The sequence below is a fragment of the Ochlerotatus camptorhynchus genome, unplaced genomic scaffold (genome assembly GCF_037179485.1).
Source record: "Ochlerotatus camptorhynchus isolate MF236.1 unplaced genomic scaffold, CSIRO-AGI_Acam_v1.1 ptg000014l, whole genome shotgun sequence".
Classification (NCBI taxonomy): domain Eukaryota; kingdom Metazoa; phylum Arthropoda; class Insecta; order Diptera; family Culicidae; genus Ochlerotatus; species Ochlerotatus camptorhynchus.
The window spans coordinates 4,541,348-4,558,491 of NW_027040506.1; the positions used below are offsets into that span (position 1 = coordinate 4,541,348).

The following is a 17,144-nucleotide window of genomic DNA, read 5'->3' on the forward strand; positions in this document are numbered from 1 at the left end:
TGGGTCGATAGGTAATGTCCAGGTGTGGGAGCTGCCTTCCTGGCACGTCGGTAGTATTGGTGCTCAGCACGGAAAACAAAATCGACGGAAAAAACAAACCAAAGGAAAAAAAAAAAAAAAAAAAACTATGTCCACTAGACTGATGCAAAATTTGAGATTTTCGCTCCACAGAGCTTAAACGGTTCCAAATCAGTTCTTGCTTAGCCTCCGAAAATTTTAACTACTTTAGTAAGAAACTGACTGGGCACAAGCCATTTCAAGTTTATATGGGAATTACTATGGGAAAGCTTATGTTTTTGTTTATATCTATCTAATAATTCACCACATCACTATGCTTTTAAAAATGATAGCAGTGATTGTAGTAAATTTTCACAGCTACAACTTTGTTGAAAACCACTTTTCAATCAAATGTAAGAAACAAAAGTTATAAATGATTCAAGTCACTGATTTCTTATGATTATGCTCATTCAACTGTTCAGCAGGCAACATTGGTGTTTCTGGTGCGAAGAATAGAGCACAAATATCATGGCTACTATGTCACACTGCAGAATACAGTGTTGCCCACAGAACAGCGGCTTGATCATGCCATAAGATTATCAATCTCTTAAACAATTAATAACAATTTAATTTGACATTTGGCAGAAAAACAATGTTGCGCAAAGTTGTAACTAAGAAAATTTCCCGTAAGAATAGTTATAGAAATTTTCGAAAAAGCAATATGGAAAAAAAAGTAGAAGACAATGGACAAAAACTTTGGTTTTCCCTTAGTAATTTCCATATAAACTTCGAATAGTTTGTGCCAAGTCAGTTTCTTTTCTAATGAGTTTAAATTTTGGGATGCTAATCAGGACCTGATTTGAAACTGTTTGAGCACTGTGGAGCGAAAATTTCAAATTTTGCATCAGTCTAATGGCCACTCTTTCCTAAATCTCTCTAAAACTGTCTGCGTAGCCTGTACGGACAGTCTCTAAGATAAACATTGAAAACATTAGGATGGGATAGAGTTTCAGACCATGGAATGGTACATACCATTTAAAAATCAAGTAGATTATTCGGAAGCTGAAATCTCAATTTCAGTTGAAATTCTGAAATTTTAATCCAATTTGCGTACAGCTAAAAGAAGTATCGCACAAAGACGTCTTCCCAGCTCGTTTCTAATAAACTTCCCGGCATGATCGACATGATTTCCTTCATCCTTTTTTCACTACAGAAGAAAAATATAATCCGTTGACGCGACTGGTGTCAACGAAGCGAGATTGGCTCCGTTACTGTGATGTAGTATGAAAACAGTTTGGCATTGTTTTCATTTTCTTCTTCTTCACCCACCTCCCAAAGCTCTGCATTTTTGTCGTTAAGCCTGTATTGTGTTATTACTATAATACGAATCCTTCCGGAGGGAGATATAGATGATAACGTTCCATCACACACACACACGTGTTGTTTACACAAAAATCTGCTGATTATCGCCACCGTCGACCCCCCCAGACGTTAGTAATAACAGGCTGTCGCATTTTTTTTGTGGGTCGATTCCACAGGAGACCACATCGGAAACGAGAGGATATAAATAATAATAACATCAAAAACACTTATAGACTGGCGTCGCTCGTGATGTCCAGACACGCGTCCATACGCCCAGGGTTTCTATTCGGGTCATCGTAATTAATATTTTATTTTATCGGTATTTATTGCCCACCACGGTATGTGCTTCCCACGATGTCACAATGTTGATCGAAACACGATGCAAGTCTATCGTGGTGAAAGCAACCGGGTGGGACATATTAATAATGTTGAAGTAGCGTTCTATCGATGAACGTTGATTACCAGAGATCAAATAGGAAATCTCTAGCGATCCATCAATGTCACGGGAAAGAGAATGTTCGCAAAGCCGCAAATCCTTCTCCAACCGACTCGATGTAATCATCGTAACTTGCCAGAAAAAGAGTAACACAATATTAACCACATAACTTGATACTGGACTGGCTCGAAGACGGTGGGAACGTTTCTGGTTCCGAAACGGTAGCAGTTTTGCGGTTCCCAGTTCGGGAAGATAATCGTCCGTGTTCTTCAAATCGGGGACTCCCTTAACTCAGTCGGTAAAGGCGCAACCACAGACAATCAGACATAACACATTGAATATTTTTCACTATAAAACATCGTCGAAAGGAACTTGACTATGCGCACCACAGGTGGCGGTACTACTAACTAAAAACATATAAATTGACCGTTAAATACGTGTTCGATGAACAATTTGCGAGAGTTATGTCTGTTTGTATGTGGTGCAACTATAAAGCCAGGCCCTGCTGGAGGCGACTCGGGTCAATTCCCGGTCCGGACTAGGAATTATACGGCTTGGAAAATGTCTTGACTTCCCTGGGCATAGAGTACTTGCCACACAATTTCAGTAACCCCTCCATATATGCGGTGGGTGGTACCGTTCAGCCACCGCTATTTTTCGGGTGTCCTTCAACCAATGGGGCTGATTTTCTGTAGATAACTAGTTTATAGTTGACACTACCCAAGTAACAATTTCCAGTTGAAGAAACGCTTTCGTTTTGATTTTGTTCAGCTGCATGTTGAATAATAATTGCACAATGTGTTCACCACAACTTTTATAAAACCCTTGTTTACACTGGTTTGGAGAACCTATACAACTGCAACACAAAGGTGTTGTCTAACGTATTCAGTAAAACGTTTACCCAAAATCAATTTCTTGTTGAAGAAACGCTTCCATTGTGATTTTATTCAACTGCATGCTGAATAATAACTGTACAATTTGTTTATTACAACTTCTGTAGAACTCTTGTTTACACTGGTTTGGAGAACCTGTTCAACTACAGCATTATATGTATACGCGGTATAGGAGTAGAAGCAACTTTTATACAACGTTTATAGATACATATTTAAACTCAAGCTTTATTATTTTGGTGAAAGCTCTTATACAACGTTTGTAGACACTTCTTGACAGCTGCTTCGTAATGTATTTGAGATTGAACCTGAGAGGCGTTTGTTACACTCTTTTATGACTCCTAAATAATCACTATACAGCAAGCGGTGAAAAGCGTTTATAGCACTTTTTAATGACTCCTTAATAACCGTTGTGTAAGTACTCACAATATTCACAGATTAAAATTAGTTTAACAATTGTCGTGGTACGCCAAAATAATTACTTGTACAGTTTTTATTAATATAATTTATTTGTGCACATTGAAAAAATATGTAATTATGCCAAAATTCACATTCTGTGATCATGGAGGAAGTAGTAACAAGCATCTGTTTAATCTTTGATTGATATTTTTCAATTAATCTCGCTAATCATTAATTGAGAGAATTTATCTAGAAATGTTATCGTTGATTATATGATATATGTCTTAAATTAATGTTTGCATTTATTAATAACACCTATATATAATTTACCTCTACTCCACCGAGGGTTTCTCGAAGCAAGATTCGAACTCATGATCCCGGATTGCCAGCCGCTTCTGTTTCCATCTGCTCTATTCTTGAATACATATTTTGATCATATGAGAGAAGTATATGAAGCTCATCTTGAGTGACTTCTCTTGCAGTCGAATAATCATTGCCTTATGGTCATATAAACGTGCCTATCACTTGTGCTATTTTTAGCAAAAATTGTGGTTGGTGGTTGGTCGAACGTAAACAATCATTTAAGAGTGCTCCAAGCAGCTTTTGAAGCTTTTAACCAAATGGCAATACAACTACATTCTTGTACAACTCTGGAAGCTATTATTCAATGTTTGATCAACTCAGGTGTTTTATAAGAGCTTCCAATGGTTTGTTTTGATGCGTTTATTCCACGTTCTATATAGCTCTTGTGAATCATTTTAACTAAGGTGCTATAAAAGTTATCGTAGGTCTTATAAAGCATATAGGTAAACCGAACGTAAACAATCATTTAAGAGTGCTCCAAGCAGCTTTTGAAGCGTTTAACCAAAAAGGAAATACAACTACATTCTTGTACAACTCTGGAAGCTATTATTCAACGTTTGATCAACTCAGGTGTTTTATAAGAGCTCCCAATTGTTTGTTTTGATGCGTTTATTCCACGTTCTATATAGCTCTTGTCAATCGGCTTAACTAAGGTGCTATAAAAGTTATCGTAGGTCTTATAAAGCATATAGTTAAACCGAACGTAAACAATCATTTAAAAGTGCTCCAACAGCTTTTAAAACTTTTAATCAAATGGCAATACAACTACATTCTTGTTAAGGAATTTTGCCAGGCGGTTTCGAAGGTCTGAAATCTTCTGGCAGGGCAGATAGATCGAGATGGCCGTGGCAACGATCGGACAGCGTATTTTTGCAGCTACTATTGGCAAGTCAGCTGGTGTGGTGATCCTGACAAATGGAAGAGATGATCTAATCCCGATGGCGACGGAGTGGTAGATGTTGATTCCTTTCTTGAGGATCCATCGGTATTGCCCAGACAGTGACCGATTCATCCTGATGACGCTGGATTTGTGTACCTCCTGGATAGCCAGAATGGCTGGGGAATGATCCCTAACCATAATCTCCAGATCGCTGATGTTGTTTTGGAACCCATTAATATTCCACTGGATAGCCAATTCCTTGACACCCTGGAAGGCCCTCTCATTCTGATGGGAGACGTCAATGCTCACCATCAAGCATGGGGACGACACCCAACGAATAAAAGAGGAAGCATCATCATGGATATCGCCGAATCCAGGAATCTCATCCTGCTAAACGACGGGTCCAACACGTTCGCCCGTGGCCGAATGTCAACGGTTGACGTCACGTTCGCTAGTGCCAGTATCATACACCGATTACTGTGGATGGTGAACGATGACCCGAGGGGCAGCGACCACTACCCGATTAGTATACAGCTTGATGAATGCCCACCCGAAATATCGCGAAGACCCCGCTGGATTTATAAGCAGGCCGACTGGGAGGCCTACCAGATCGCTATTGAGGAAAACTGTCGGCTCAATTACCACCACACCATAAGCGACTTCACTAAGATGATGTTCGATACCGCTTCGAAAACCATCCCAAGAACAAGCGCGACTCCGGGGAAAAAGGCCCTTCATTGGTGGTCCCCAAGTGTCAAAGCGGCCATTAAAGCCAGGAGAAAGGCCCTTCGGGCAGCCAAGAAACTTCCTGCCAACCATCCGGACAAGGAAACAGCACTACAACACTACCGAACGAAGAGGAATGACTGCAGGGATATCATCCGTGAAGCTAAAAAGGGGAGCTGGGAGTCCTTCCTAGACGAGGTTAACCCCAGCCAAACAACAGCTGACCTCTGGAGCAAAGTCAACGCGATAAGCGGTAAAAGGAGAGCCCGTGGTATCGCCATCGAGCACGACGGAACGACCACACGAAATCCAGCTGAAATCGTCGACATTCTCGGCAGCTACTTCGCGTCACTGTCATCGATCGACAGGTACGACCCAGCATTCCGCCGGAAGAATTGCCCGACTATCCACTCCATAGGAAACATCCCGATCCCGAATGACAGCGACAACCTGGACATCAATCGACCCTTCCGCATGGATGAACTCGCCCTTGCTTTATCTAAAGCTAGAGGCGCATCTGCTGGACCTGATGAAGTGGGATATCCTCTCTTTCGATACCTCCCTATCGGGGAGCAGGCTAGGATGCTAGAGTTGGTGAACCAGGAATGGATGGGTGACACTTTCCCCGACCAGTGGAAACACAGCTTGATCGTCCCAATCCCCAAACCGAACTCCACAGGGCACGAGGTGGACAAATTTAGACCCATTTCGTTGACCTGCTGTGCGTCTAAGCTGGTTGAAAGAATGTTAAACAGGAGATTGATCCTGTACCTGGAGGAAGGGAAACACCTGGACCACCGACAGCATGCTTTTAGACCAGGTCACGGAACCAGCACATACCTCGGCTCCCTCAGCGAAGCTTTATCGTCAATGTCCGCAAATAACCATCACGCTGAATTGGTTGCGCTTGCCCTATCGAAGGCCTACAACCGGGCATGGATGCCAGGTGTTTTGGACCAGTTGATAGCCTGGGGTCTAAAAGGACACGTGTTGAAGTTCATCCAGAACTTCCTCTCGCACCGGACCTTCCAGGTTGTCCTGGGGAACTGCCGATCCAAGATTTTCGACGAGGAGACTGGCGTACCGCAAGGGTCGGTGATAGCGGTCACCCTCTTTCTCGTTAGGATGAATGGGGTATTCACGAGGTTGCCGGTCGGAATATTCATTTTCGTGTATGCAGACGACATCGTCCTTATGGCAATTAAGGAGACTGTCAAAGCGCTTCGAAGAAAAATTATTCAAGCCACGGCCTACATCTCGAATTGGGCATCAAACGCGGGATTCCAGATGTCCGCAGCAAAAAGCGGGTACACTCATATTTGCCCGTCCAATCACCGGATCCTCAGCACGAAGATCAGCATCCAGGACGAGGTAATTCCGTTCAGAAAAACCCTTCGGATACTTGGTGTCCATTTCGACCGCTCTCTTACGTTCAACACGCACCTGAACGAGGTAAAGAGTGCTTGCAAACAGCGCCTAAACATCCTGAGGACACTAGCAGGCCGACATCCTAACGCCAACCGGACCTCACGCTTCAATGTTGCGAAGGCTATAGTAAACTCGCGGCTGACCTACGGCATCGAGGCTACGTACCTTGCCAAACCACGCCTGGTGGAAAGGCTTACACCAGTCTACCAGCAAGCACTTCGGATTTCTTCCGGACTCCTTCCTGGTACCCCTGGGATCGCCGCCTGCATCGAGGGAGGAGTAATCCCCTTCAACCACCTGATTACCGCGACTATATGCAAACGCGCCATCGGGCTGAATGAGATAACGTCAGGTACAGACGAGGAAGGTTCCCTCCTAAAGGAGGCCAACAAGTCCCTCAGGGAAATCTCCAACCGAGCTCTCCCCCCAGTGTGCAAGACACATTGAGTTGGAGCCAGAGGCTGGAACAAACCGCCAATTAAGACCGACCACACCATCAAACGGCACTTCAAGGCTGGTTCCAATCCCTCTGCAGTAAATCAGGCGGTATTGGATTTGCAGAGAAGGACGTACGCTGGATACGCCATCCGTTACTCGGATGGTTCCGTAGCCCAGAAAAGGGTGGGCATCGGCATCTCCGGTGACCACCTAAAGGAGTGTCATAGGCTCCCGGATGAGTGCTCTATTTTTTCCGCCGAGGCAGCCGCAGCTTTTATCGCAGTTACTACCCCGGATACACGGCCAATCGCACTTTTCACAGACTCTGCTAGTGTAGTCACTGCACTTGAATCCGCAACCAGCAGGCACCCCTGGATACAGGCCATCCAAGAGTACGCGCCACCCAACACGGTATTCATTTGGTTGCCTGGACATTGCGGTGTAAAAGGGAATGAGGAAGCTGATCATCTCGCCGGAACAGGCCGTCGTATGACCAAATATACCCGGAAGGTCCCCGGGCAGGATCTGAAGAAGTGGGTCACCAAGACCGTAGACCAATCCTGGAGCCGGGACTGGCTCGCCGGAAGTATACTGTTTATACGGAAGATAAAAGGGGACACAAGCAGATGGGAGGATCCACCCCTCCACCGTGAGCAGGTTGTTTTATCGCGACTCCGGTCCGGCCACACAAACGTCTCCCACAACTATAAGGGGGACGGACCCTTCCGGAGGATATGCGACCACTGCCACATCCCACAGACCGTCGAGCACTTCATCTGCATATGCCCGAAATACGATGGAACCAGGAGAAGCTACGACATTTCCGGCAGCATCCGGGATGTCCTCTCCGATGATCCCGTTCGGACTGCTACGCTGTTTATCTTCCTGAAGGAAACCGGACTCTTCAATATGATCTAAACTACTCGACCCACGCAACCCTCAATGACTAGCTCCAACTACCGGCATACACGATACGTTTCAACCCTGAACCCTGATGACAACTTACCGCAATCCAATTGGAAGTCCAACTGAATTAACGCAGATGTACCACGCCAGTTCTTATTTTAATATGTCCTTTATGTTTATACTGATTTGTGTTTTATGTTAATGGTGTTAATGGTTATACAAACACTGTAGCAGCTCTTACAAACCTTTTGGAACTCCCTTCTGGAGTTCCCAAGGCGAACCAGCCAATGGCTGAAAGCCTTGTAAATAAAGGAAAAAAAAAAATACATTCTTGTTCAACTCTGGAAGCTATTATTCAACGTTTGATCAACTCAGGTGTTTTATAAGAGCTCTCAATTGTTTGTTGGGTAACCACATACAAAAAATCAGCGTAATTTTTGGAGGGCAGCCGAGAAACAGCGGTGGGTGGAGAGTACCACCCATCGCATACATGGAGGGGTTACTGTTTACTAATGCAAACATTGTTCTGACTTTGAAAGCTCTCAATTAACAACCGTTGGATTGCTAAAATAACATCAAGTTGAGAGCCGGCGTTAAGTCCCAGTGGGGACGTAATGGAGCCATTGAGGAGAGAAGAGGGATCTTCAAATCTATTTCGTACGTTCATTCCGAACGGGTTTATTTATCTCTGATTGTTTTTATGGCGAAACGTTCCACGCTTCTTTTTGTTCATCGTTCGTCGAGGATAGCACACCCACATTTCAACATCGGAAAACTCCAAATACAATGTCAAGGTCTTGCCAGTCGAAATATTAGAATCTGATGTCACGTGTAGTTATAGAAGGTTGAATGTTCTCTTTCTTCTTCCAAGTGCTTCATGTGGTGGCATGTGCCGGCATGTGGAGAGAAGGTAGCAACAGTCTAACTCTACCGATCGATGATGCGTGCATGAAATCTAATCTACCAGTTGAAACTAAAAATAAACATCTAGTAAGCGGAATCTCAGATCCAGATCGTTTTAGTCGCCTTCCTCCCTGCCAGGGGAGACTTCCTCGGAATTAGTCATGTGTACATGGTATTTTTATGTGAAGCGATTTGCAAAACGGAAATGATGAGATTCGGCGAATGATCTGACAAGCGGAATAATCTGAGTTTTGATCGTTTCATCTGTACCTCACACATCTGTTTGTGTGTTAAATATCTAATTTTATTGACTTTCGATTATATGGCAATAGAATGATGGAGGTTTAAAGGTGGGGCATCATAGCCTAGTCAGTAAAGGCACGGTATTATCAAGTCGTTGGCGGCGGTTTCAATTTCCCGGTCCGGTCGAGGGAATCTTTCGGGTTGGAAATTTTCTCGACTTCCCTGGGCATTGAGTATCATTGTGCTTGCCACACTATATATAAATTCATGCATTGGTATTGGCATCGAAAGCTCTCAATTAATAACTGTGGAAGTGCATTTAGAACACTAAGTTGAGAGCACGCAATAAGCTAATATGCGTTAAGCAATATGCTTGATATGCGAAAAAGAAGAAGAAGATGATAGAGGTTTAAATAATACCAGTGATAAAACTACGAGGAGATACAGAGGGGTACCGTTGTTTGCGGGTGGAGTTCTAGTACTAAGAATACTGACTGCAACTAGCATATTTATTACCAAAAATCAGGTATCATAGAATCCATAAAAAAACACCTGCTCCATCCGCATCAGCTCCTCTCTGTGCCTTAAATACGATTGAAATTCCATTCTTTGATTTTTCTCCGAACGGTTCCATTTCCTTATCGGCTCTGAGGAATGTCATAAAAAAAATCGATTTATTCTTATGGGACTGCAACACAAACAACGACGACCAGCCAAACAATTTCAATTGATGATTTCCGAGAATCCCCACCAGCCGAAAAAGCACCAAATAACAAAAGCACTAACTGCAAAAACCATCAATCTGATCATCTAAAAAGCAAAGACCTGTCAATCAACGTGCTTTCATGTTCAGTAAAAAAAGGGATGAAAATCAACCGAACTTAATCGACCTATAAGCCCCGGGGAAAGTCAACCATTGGGAAGTGATAACAAACGCAAAATATTGGCACCAATCTACCTCCTCCTGCACACCATTATTGAGCTCTACTCCAGCCCATCGACTCGCTCTCGACGACGACGACGTGGTTATTCGCGCAATTATTTCCTCCTGTCGCGATAAAATGACAGGATAGAATGAACATCAGCATCAGCGGACCTCGTAACGTACTGCTGTAGTACTACGATGACACCACCCCTACACTCACCGTACTGTCGTCATCAGTGTGGTCCTACAGTCTACAGTCTGAAGCGTAGAAAAAACTTTTAATGATCATCGTACGTCTGCTACGACGATGTACCTTCACCAACAGTGGATGAGCAAACATACAGCCACAACAGGATCTGGGAACAAGAAGAATGGGAAGATACATTGGATCCGATCCGGGCATTACGAGGCTCAAATTTTCCACGATAGCCATCCTGAAACGACGACCGGTAACCCACTTTCTCCGGTTTTAAGGGCGGGTAATGGGAGTACAGCACACGCCGTAAATGTAGGGGCTGGGAGAAGTTTGTTTTCCCAGGAGACCGATAATTCCGCAAACAATGGAGTGGAATTTTACTAACACTTTTCGAGCGAAGGCAAAGGGAAAGGATAATGGTGCATGGAAGTTTTGATTTTTTTGTTTGCTTTACGGAGCTCGGAAACATTCTGAACACTACGGGTAAAACACTCGGTATGCCGATTTTTCGAAATTTATTTAAAGGTGCACTCCAAACGACAGAAGTTCCGTCAATATTTCCATCAATATTTTCAATAATATTTCCGGGGCGTCATCAATACAGGGTCGCTCCTCACTAACATTGTTGTGTCCGATGGAATATACCGATTTAAATCACAACCACCTTGACAAAAGTAGCCGAGACCAAGGCCCAATCTGCTACTGTAGTTAAACTGAAGGGGAAATATTGAAACTTTTTTTTGATTTCGCGTTCATATGTTCATTAATATTTTCGTCGTCAATGTTTGCGTCAATATGATTGTCAACGCTTCTGAGTATTCACCATGGGGGTTATTCCGAGAGTCGAAGTGACTTTTGTCTCTAGCGAAGTGACAAAAGTCACGTCGTGGTGACGTGACTCTCTGTGTAAATCAAATGGAGAGTCACGTCACCTAGACGTGACTTTTCTCACTTCACTAGTGACAAAAATCACTTCGACTCTCGGAATAACCCCACATATTTTTGTCCGTTTGTCCGCTAGCTAAAAGCAAGCGTCACACGAGCCAAAATATTGTCAATACTCTAGGTTGGTTTCATGTTTCAATGTTTCCCCTCGTTTTCCCCTTCCAGCAGATGGGGCCTAACCCTCGGCAACTTTTGTCAAGGTGGTTGTGAATATTGTTGAAAATATTGACATGAAAAAATTGATGGAAATAGTGACGAAAATTTTGTCATGTGGGACATTTGTAGCATTTTCGTTATTCCCAATTCTGCTAAAATTAGTTTATTTGATTTTTAAATTTCCAATTATGGAATTATGCCGCTACTGATTTACAGAACATCCATTCCCCGTATTCTGTTAGAAATGTGCGTCTCTTCACAGCGTGCTGGCATAAATTCCATCCGCTTTCAACAAGCAATTTAATTCAACAATGAGTACACTTGGTGGCACAAAGAAATACTGCGCACTTTCACGCTTGTTCGCTGGCTGACATTTCACAACTTGCGATATTGATCAATTGTTTGTTATTATCAACACTCAGCAGTCAACGACAACGACGACGTCGATTGAACAGCGTTTGCGTCGCGGAAATTTCTAACTGTCGTTTATCGCTTTTCGATCAACAAAGGGAAGAAGGAAAAAAGAACTCCTTTCCTACGTTCTTTCCGCAACCTTCAAAGACGCAGTTCGGAAACGCGATTCCGATCGTGATTAAAGATGTTTGTAAAGATGTTTGTTTGATTAAAGGTTTTTTGTTTTCTTGTCTCGTTTTTACCACGCAGCCATGGTGGTGAGATTCATCACGAAACGCTTCATCGGCGAGTACGACCCAAACCTGGAGAAGGTGTACACATTTCACACCCTAGTGGACAACGAGGTGGTGCAGTTTGAGATTTTGGACGCTGCGGGACAACCGAATGTGAGTTTGTTTACCTGGTTTGGAGGGTTGAGGATTTCGTTTTATGGTTGATATTTTGCTTTTCATTTGACTTACAGGAAGCAGATTGCATGACGCTGGAGGCAAACATCCGATGGGCGGAAGCGTTTATTTTGATGTATTCGGTGGCAGATAAGTGCAGCTTCGATGAGTGCAATCGGTTGAAGTTTCTAATCAATTACAACAAACGAAGACGTCGGTTAGGATCTTACAGCAAGGTTAATATATTTACTTTATATCTATTCTAATTGTAGGATTAGGTCTCCAGAAGCTCATCATAATCATAGCAGTTTTATCTTCACCGTAAGGGTGCTGTTCTGATCTCTATTGCCAATAAACGTTACCGTGGACGACATTTTTCACCGACAGCAATGAGTGCTGAATAATAGCTTATTCACCCAAAATATGCTTAATCAGCTAAAAAGAGACTGAATCAACTTTTATACAGCAAATATATTAGATGGGTAAACTTCATGCGAAAAAAAAGCTTTAGTAATATTTGGCGCAAACCACCATAGCAGCAAATTGAACCTGACAGCTAAATCGTTTATTGAGTTACGGTCATCGTCAACTTCAAGCCGTTATAAGTGGGGGGCACCGTAAATAAATAAAAAAAAACGTTGAAACGAAAAAGCTTAAAATGATATTAACGGCATTGATGATAATTGCTGACGTAGGACTATGCGATTATTTTTGCAGCTCCATTCAATAATATATTAATAACAAAATTAATTATTGAGAAGTTAAACTTCAAAATAAACAATTAATTATAAAAAAAATTGAAATTTGGCGATTATTGAATAAATTAAGATTCAAATTTTGAAATTATAAAACTTTTTTTTTAACTCTTTATTTGTTTCAAATTCAAAAAAAAAATACATTTCATTTTAACCTAGGTGCTCCAGTTACTACAGTAACTTACCAGCCTTAATTGTTATGATATATAACTAAGTCTTTTTACATTGTTCCTGCCTTGGCAATTCAGTATTTTAAACAGGTCTTTTAAACCTGCATGTCAGTATAACAATTGATATCTTAAAACTAAAAACTAAAACTAAATATTATCTAAGTATAAAGGGAATTAATCGTTGCAATTGAGGATTGCTTAAATTTTTGCCTGAAATTATTAATTATTTTGTTGGACATTTGTTCTAAAGTCTCAACATTCGAAATTCTATGTACCTCAGTAGTACTGTACCAGAGAGGCAACTTCAAAATCATCTTCAGAACTTTGTTCTGAATCCTTTGAAGTGCTTTTTTTCCTGGTAGTGCAAAAACTAGACCATATTGGCACAGCGTAAAGCATGGCCGGTCGAAAAACTTGTTTAAATATTAGAAGTTTATTCGTTCGTCAAAGTTTGGATTTTCTGTTTATAAGAGGATACAAACATTTTATATATTTGTTACATTTGGCTTGAATGCCCTCAATGTGATCTTTAAAAGTTAATTTTTGGTCAAGTATTAATCCAAGATAATTCACTTGGTTTGACCAGGAAATTGGAACTCCGTTCATAGTGACTATGTGACTACTACTAGGTTTCAAAAAGGAAGCCCTGGGCTTATGTGGAAATATTATAAGTTGAGTTTTGGAAGCGTTGGGAGAAATCTTCCATTTTTGTAAATAAGTAGAGAAAATATCTAAACTTTTCTGAAGTCTGCTGCAAATAACACGAAGACTTCTTCCTTTAGCGGAAATGCCTGTGTCATCAGCGAACAAAGATTTGTGGCAACCCTGAGGCAAATCAGGGAGGTACGAAGTGAAAATGTCATACAATATAGGCCCAAGAATGCTACCCTGAGGAACTCCTGCTCTAACAGGTAGTCGATTGGATTTGGAATTTTGGTAATTTACCTGCAGAGTTCTGTCAGTTAAATAATTCTGAACTAATTTCAGAATGTAAAGTGGAAAATTAAACTTTTTCAATTTAGCAATCAAACCTTCATGCCAAACACTGTCGAATGCTTTTCCTATGTCTAGAAGAGCAACTCCAGTTGAGTGGCCTTCAGATTTGTTTGAACGAATTAAATTTGTAACTCTTAAGAGTTGATGAGTAGTTGAATGTCCATGGCGAAATCCAAACTGCTCATCTGCAAAAATTGAGTTCGTATTGATGTGAAGCATCATTCTGTTTAAAATTATCTTTTCAAAAAGTTTACTTGTTGAAGAAAGCAAACTTATTGGACGGTAGCTAGAAGCTTCAGCTGGATTTTTATCCGGCTTCAAAATTGGAACAACTTTTGCATTTTTCCATTTATCAGGAAAGTATGCCAAATGGAAACATCTGTTAAATAATTTTACCAAGAAAGACAAGGTACTCTCTGAGAGTTTTTTGGTGAGGATATAGAAAATTCCATCATCACCTGGAGCTTTCATATTTTGAAACTTTTTAGTTATAGACCTTACTTCGTCCAAATCAGTCCCCCAGGAATCATCAAAAATATTTTCCCGAGAGAAAATATTCAGAAAATCCCGAGCAACCTGAATCTCAATAGGACTAGTAAGACCCAAACTGAAATTATGGGAACTCTCGAATTGCTTAGCAAGTTTCTGAGCTTTTTCCAAATTTGTGAACAAAATTTTACAACCTTCTTTAAGTGCTTGAATAGGCTTTTGAGGTTTTTTCAAAATTTTTGTGAGTTTCCAAAAGGGTTTGGAACTCGGGTCTAATTTAGAAACATTATTTTCAAAAGTTTTGTTCCTCAGGGCAGAGAATCGCTTTTTAATTTGTTTTTGCAAATCCCGCCAGATAACTTTCATGGCAGGATCGCGTGTTCTTTGATATTGTCTCCTACGGACATTTTTAAGACGGATCAAGAGCTGAAGATCGTCGTCTATTATAATTGAATCGAATTTAACCTCGCATTTTGGTACTGAGGCAGCTCTTGCTTCAACTATAGAAGTAGTCAGAGATTCAAGAGCATAATTAATTTCATCTTTGGTATGCAAAGGAATGTTTGGATCGAAGTTATATTCCATAAATGTTCGATATTGCTCCCAATCAGCTCTATGGTAATTGAAAATAGGGCTGTTGGGACTACAAGTTATTTCTTGGGATATTTCAAAAGTTACTGGAAGGTGATCAGAACCGAAGTCAGCATGGGTAACCAATTGGCTACAAAGTTGACATGAATCAGTTAAGACCAAATCAATAGTTGAGGGATTTCTTGCAGAAAAAAAGCATGTTGGACTGTTTGGATATTTAATAGTGTAATAACCTGCAGAACAATCATCAAACAGAATATTACCAAAATTATAAAACTTTATTATTCATAATTAGGTTTCATGTTCACCCACCTATCAGAAACATACTAATGTTAGTCACGGCAAAACAACTTTTAAAATCAGAGTGCACATGATATCACAAATCTTTATGTTGTGTAAGCAAATGTTTCTTTCCAAATCCATAAAAATATTTTGAAATGAAAAAGGTTGAATAATGTGGTCCTTAAAAAGTTAAATTCATGAAAAATTAATAGCTATTCTTTTAGGTATTTTTATGATCTTAGAATTTAGTTTTCTTATAAAATTTGTACAGTGTGACAAAACAGGTGTACATATTGAACAATATTTTTTAAAGTTGTTACCATGAAAAGTAGAAGCTTTAGTATCCGTGTAAAAGGCTGTGATAAAAACACAAATATTTTTAATTGTTTTGGTCTCATTTGTTGTACTAGCTGAAAACGGAAAAAAATTAGAAACCTAGATTTTCGCCGAGAGCTACCCAATTCGACTTGTTTGCAACTACAACCTATTGAATGCCGATTTCTGATTCTGAATGGCAATTATATTGCTGGGTCTCCGTAAAAACCATTCTGAGATTCAGATAATAACCGAGAGTATTGCTCAGTCACTCACTCGCACTTGAGTTACGGTTAAGTTTGTTTACTAGCTGTTTCAATTTTATTTCTTTTCTCGTGTATATTTTGTGACTTTTTTCTTGTGTTAACGTTTGCTGGCTTGAGTTCTCCATAAACATCAAGAGCAACGTGAAGTTCAGTGCAAACACTAGTTGTCCCGTGTGAATTCGTGTGGTTTTGTTTCACGCTGTTGTGATCCAAAATTTATTGACGTAACTCATCGACCACCCACGTCACTGATTTTGCCGCCTTAGTCGACATTGGTTGTGGCGCCTGTTCTCCTGCAACCAGCGTTCGAATTATCTTTCATCGAAGGACAGCGAAGAGTACATCATTAGGCGCATTCAGACGTGATCAACATCGAGATGGAGAAAAACTGCTCGAAATGTGACTCTGCCATCGTTGGCATTGAGCAGGTTGCTTGTCGCGGATTTTGCGGTGGATCGTTCCACATGGGCTGCGCCGGAGTGTCTCGTGCGCTATTGGGATACTTCACCACACACCGAAGCAACCTTTATTGGATGTGCGACAAATGCGTGGAATTATTCGAAAATTCTCACCTTCGATCTATTGCAATCAAACCCATCGATACTGCTCCGCTCGTGTCTCTCACTCAGGCCATCAGTGAGTTGCGCACCGAAATCAAGCAGTTGGCGTCTAATTCTACCAGTACCGCTTCGCCGCCTGCGCCTAGGCCGATTCCGCAAGTTGAGAAGCCTCGCATCGTTGACAACTGTTTGTCTGGATCCAAAGCATCGTGCCAGGATGTCGTATGCGTCCCAACGTACTCGGAGCCGAAGAAATTCTGGCTTTACCTGTCACGAATCAGGCCTGACGTGGCAAACGAGTCAGTTCTGGTGATGGTGAAGGCAAACCTGAATCTCAGTGAAAATCCTGACATAGTCAAACTAGTGCCCAAAGGAAAAGACGTATCGAACCTAACGTTTATTTCCTTCAAAATTGGTTTGGACCCTGGATTGAAATCCCAAGCGCTGGACCCTTCAACGTGGCCGGAAGGTATCATGTTTCGAGAGTTCAACGGTTCCCAAAAATTTCGAAAGCCCGTCAACCCGTCTCCTACTGGCTGATCCCGGGATGCAACGTCGATAGCCTAATGGAAGCCCCCAAGCCACCTGAAACAGTCGTGCCCATTCCTGCATCCTGCCAACCGAGTCGTCCCGGGCCTGTTAGGGTAGGGGAGGGGGTCTTCCAACCGGAATTATCAGGCAAGTACTTTCCACTATCGACTTATGCTTCGCCTGATGTAGCTTCGAC

General features: G+C 41.6%; 1 protein-coding gene across 1 annotated transcript in view; it reads left to right on the forward strand.

Moving 5' to 3' along the window:
• Positions 1-17,144, forward strand: part of LOC135701546 (ras-related and estrogen-regulated growth inhibitor) — a 50,267-nt gene that overhangs the window by 22,409 nt on the left and 10,714 nt on the right. Inside the window, exons 2-3 of the mRNA XM_065222383.1 lie at positions 11,857-11,993; positions 12,071-12,229. Coding sequence (XP_065078455.1) covers positions 11,857-11,993; positions 12,071-12,229 — 296 coding nt within the window. The remainder of the gene's footprint in view (positions 1-11,856; positions 11,994-12,070; positions 12,230-17,144) is intronic.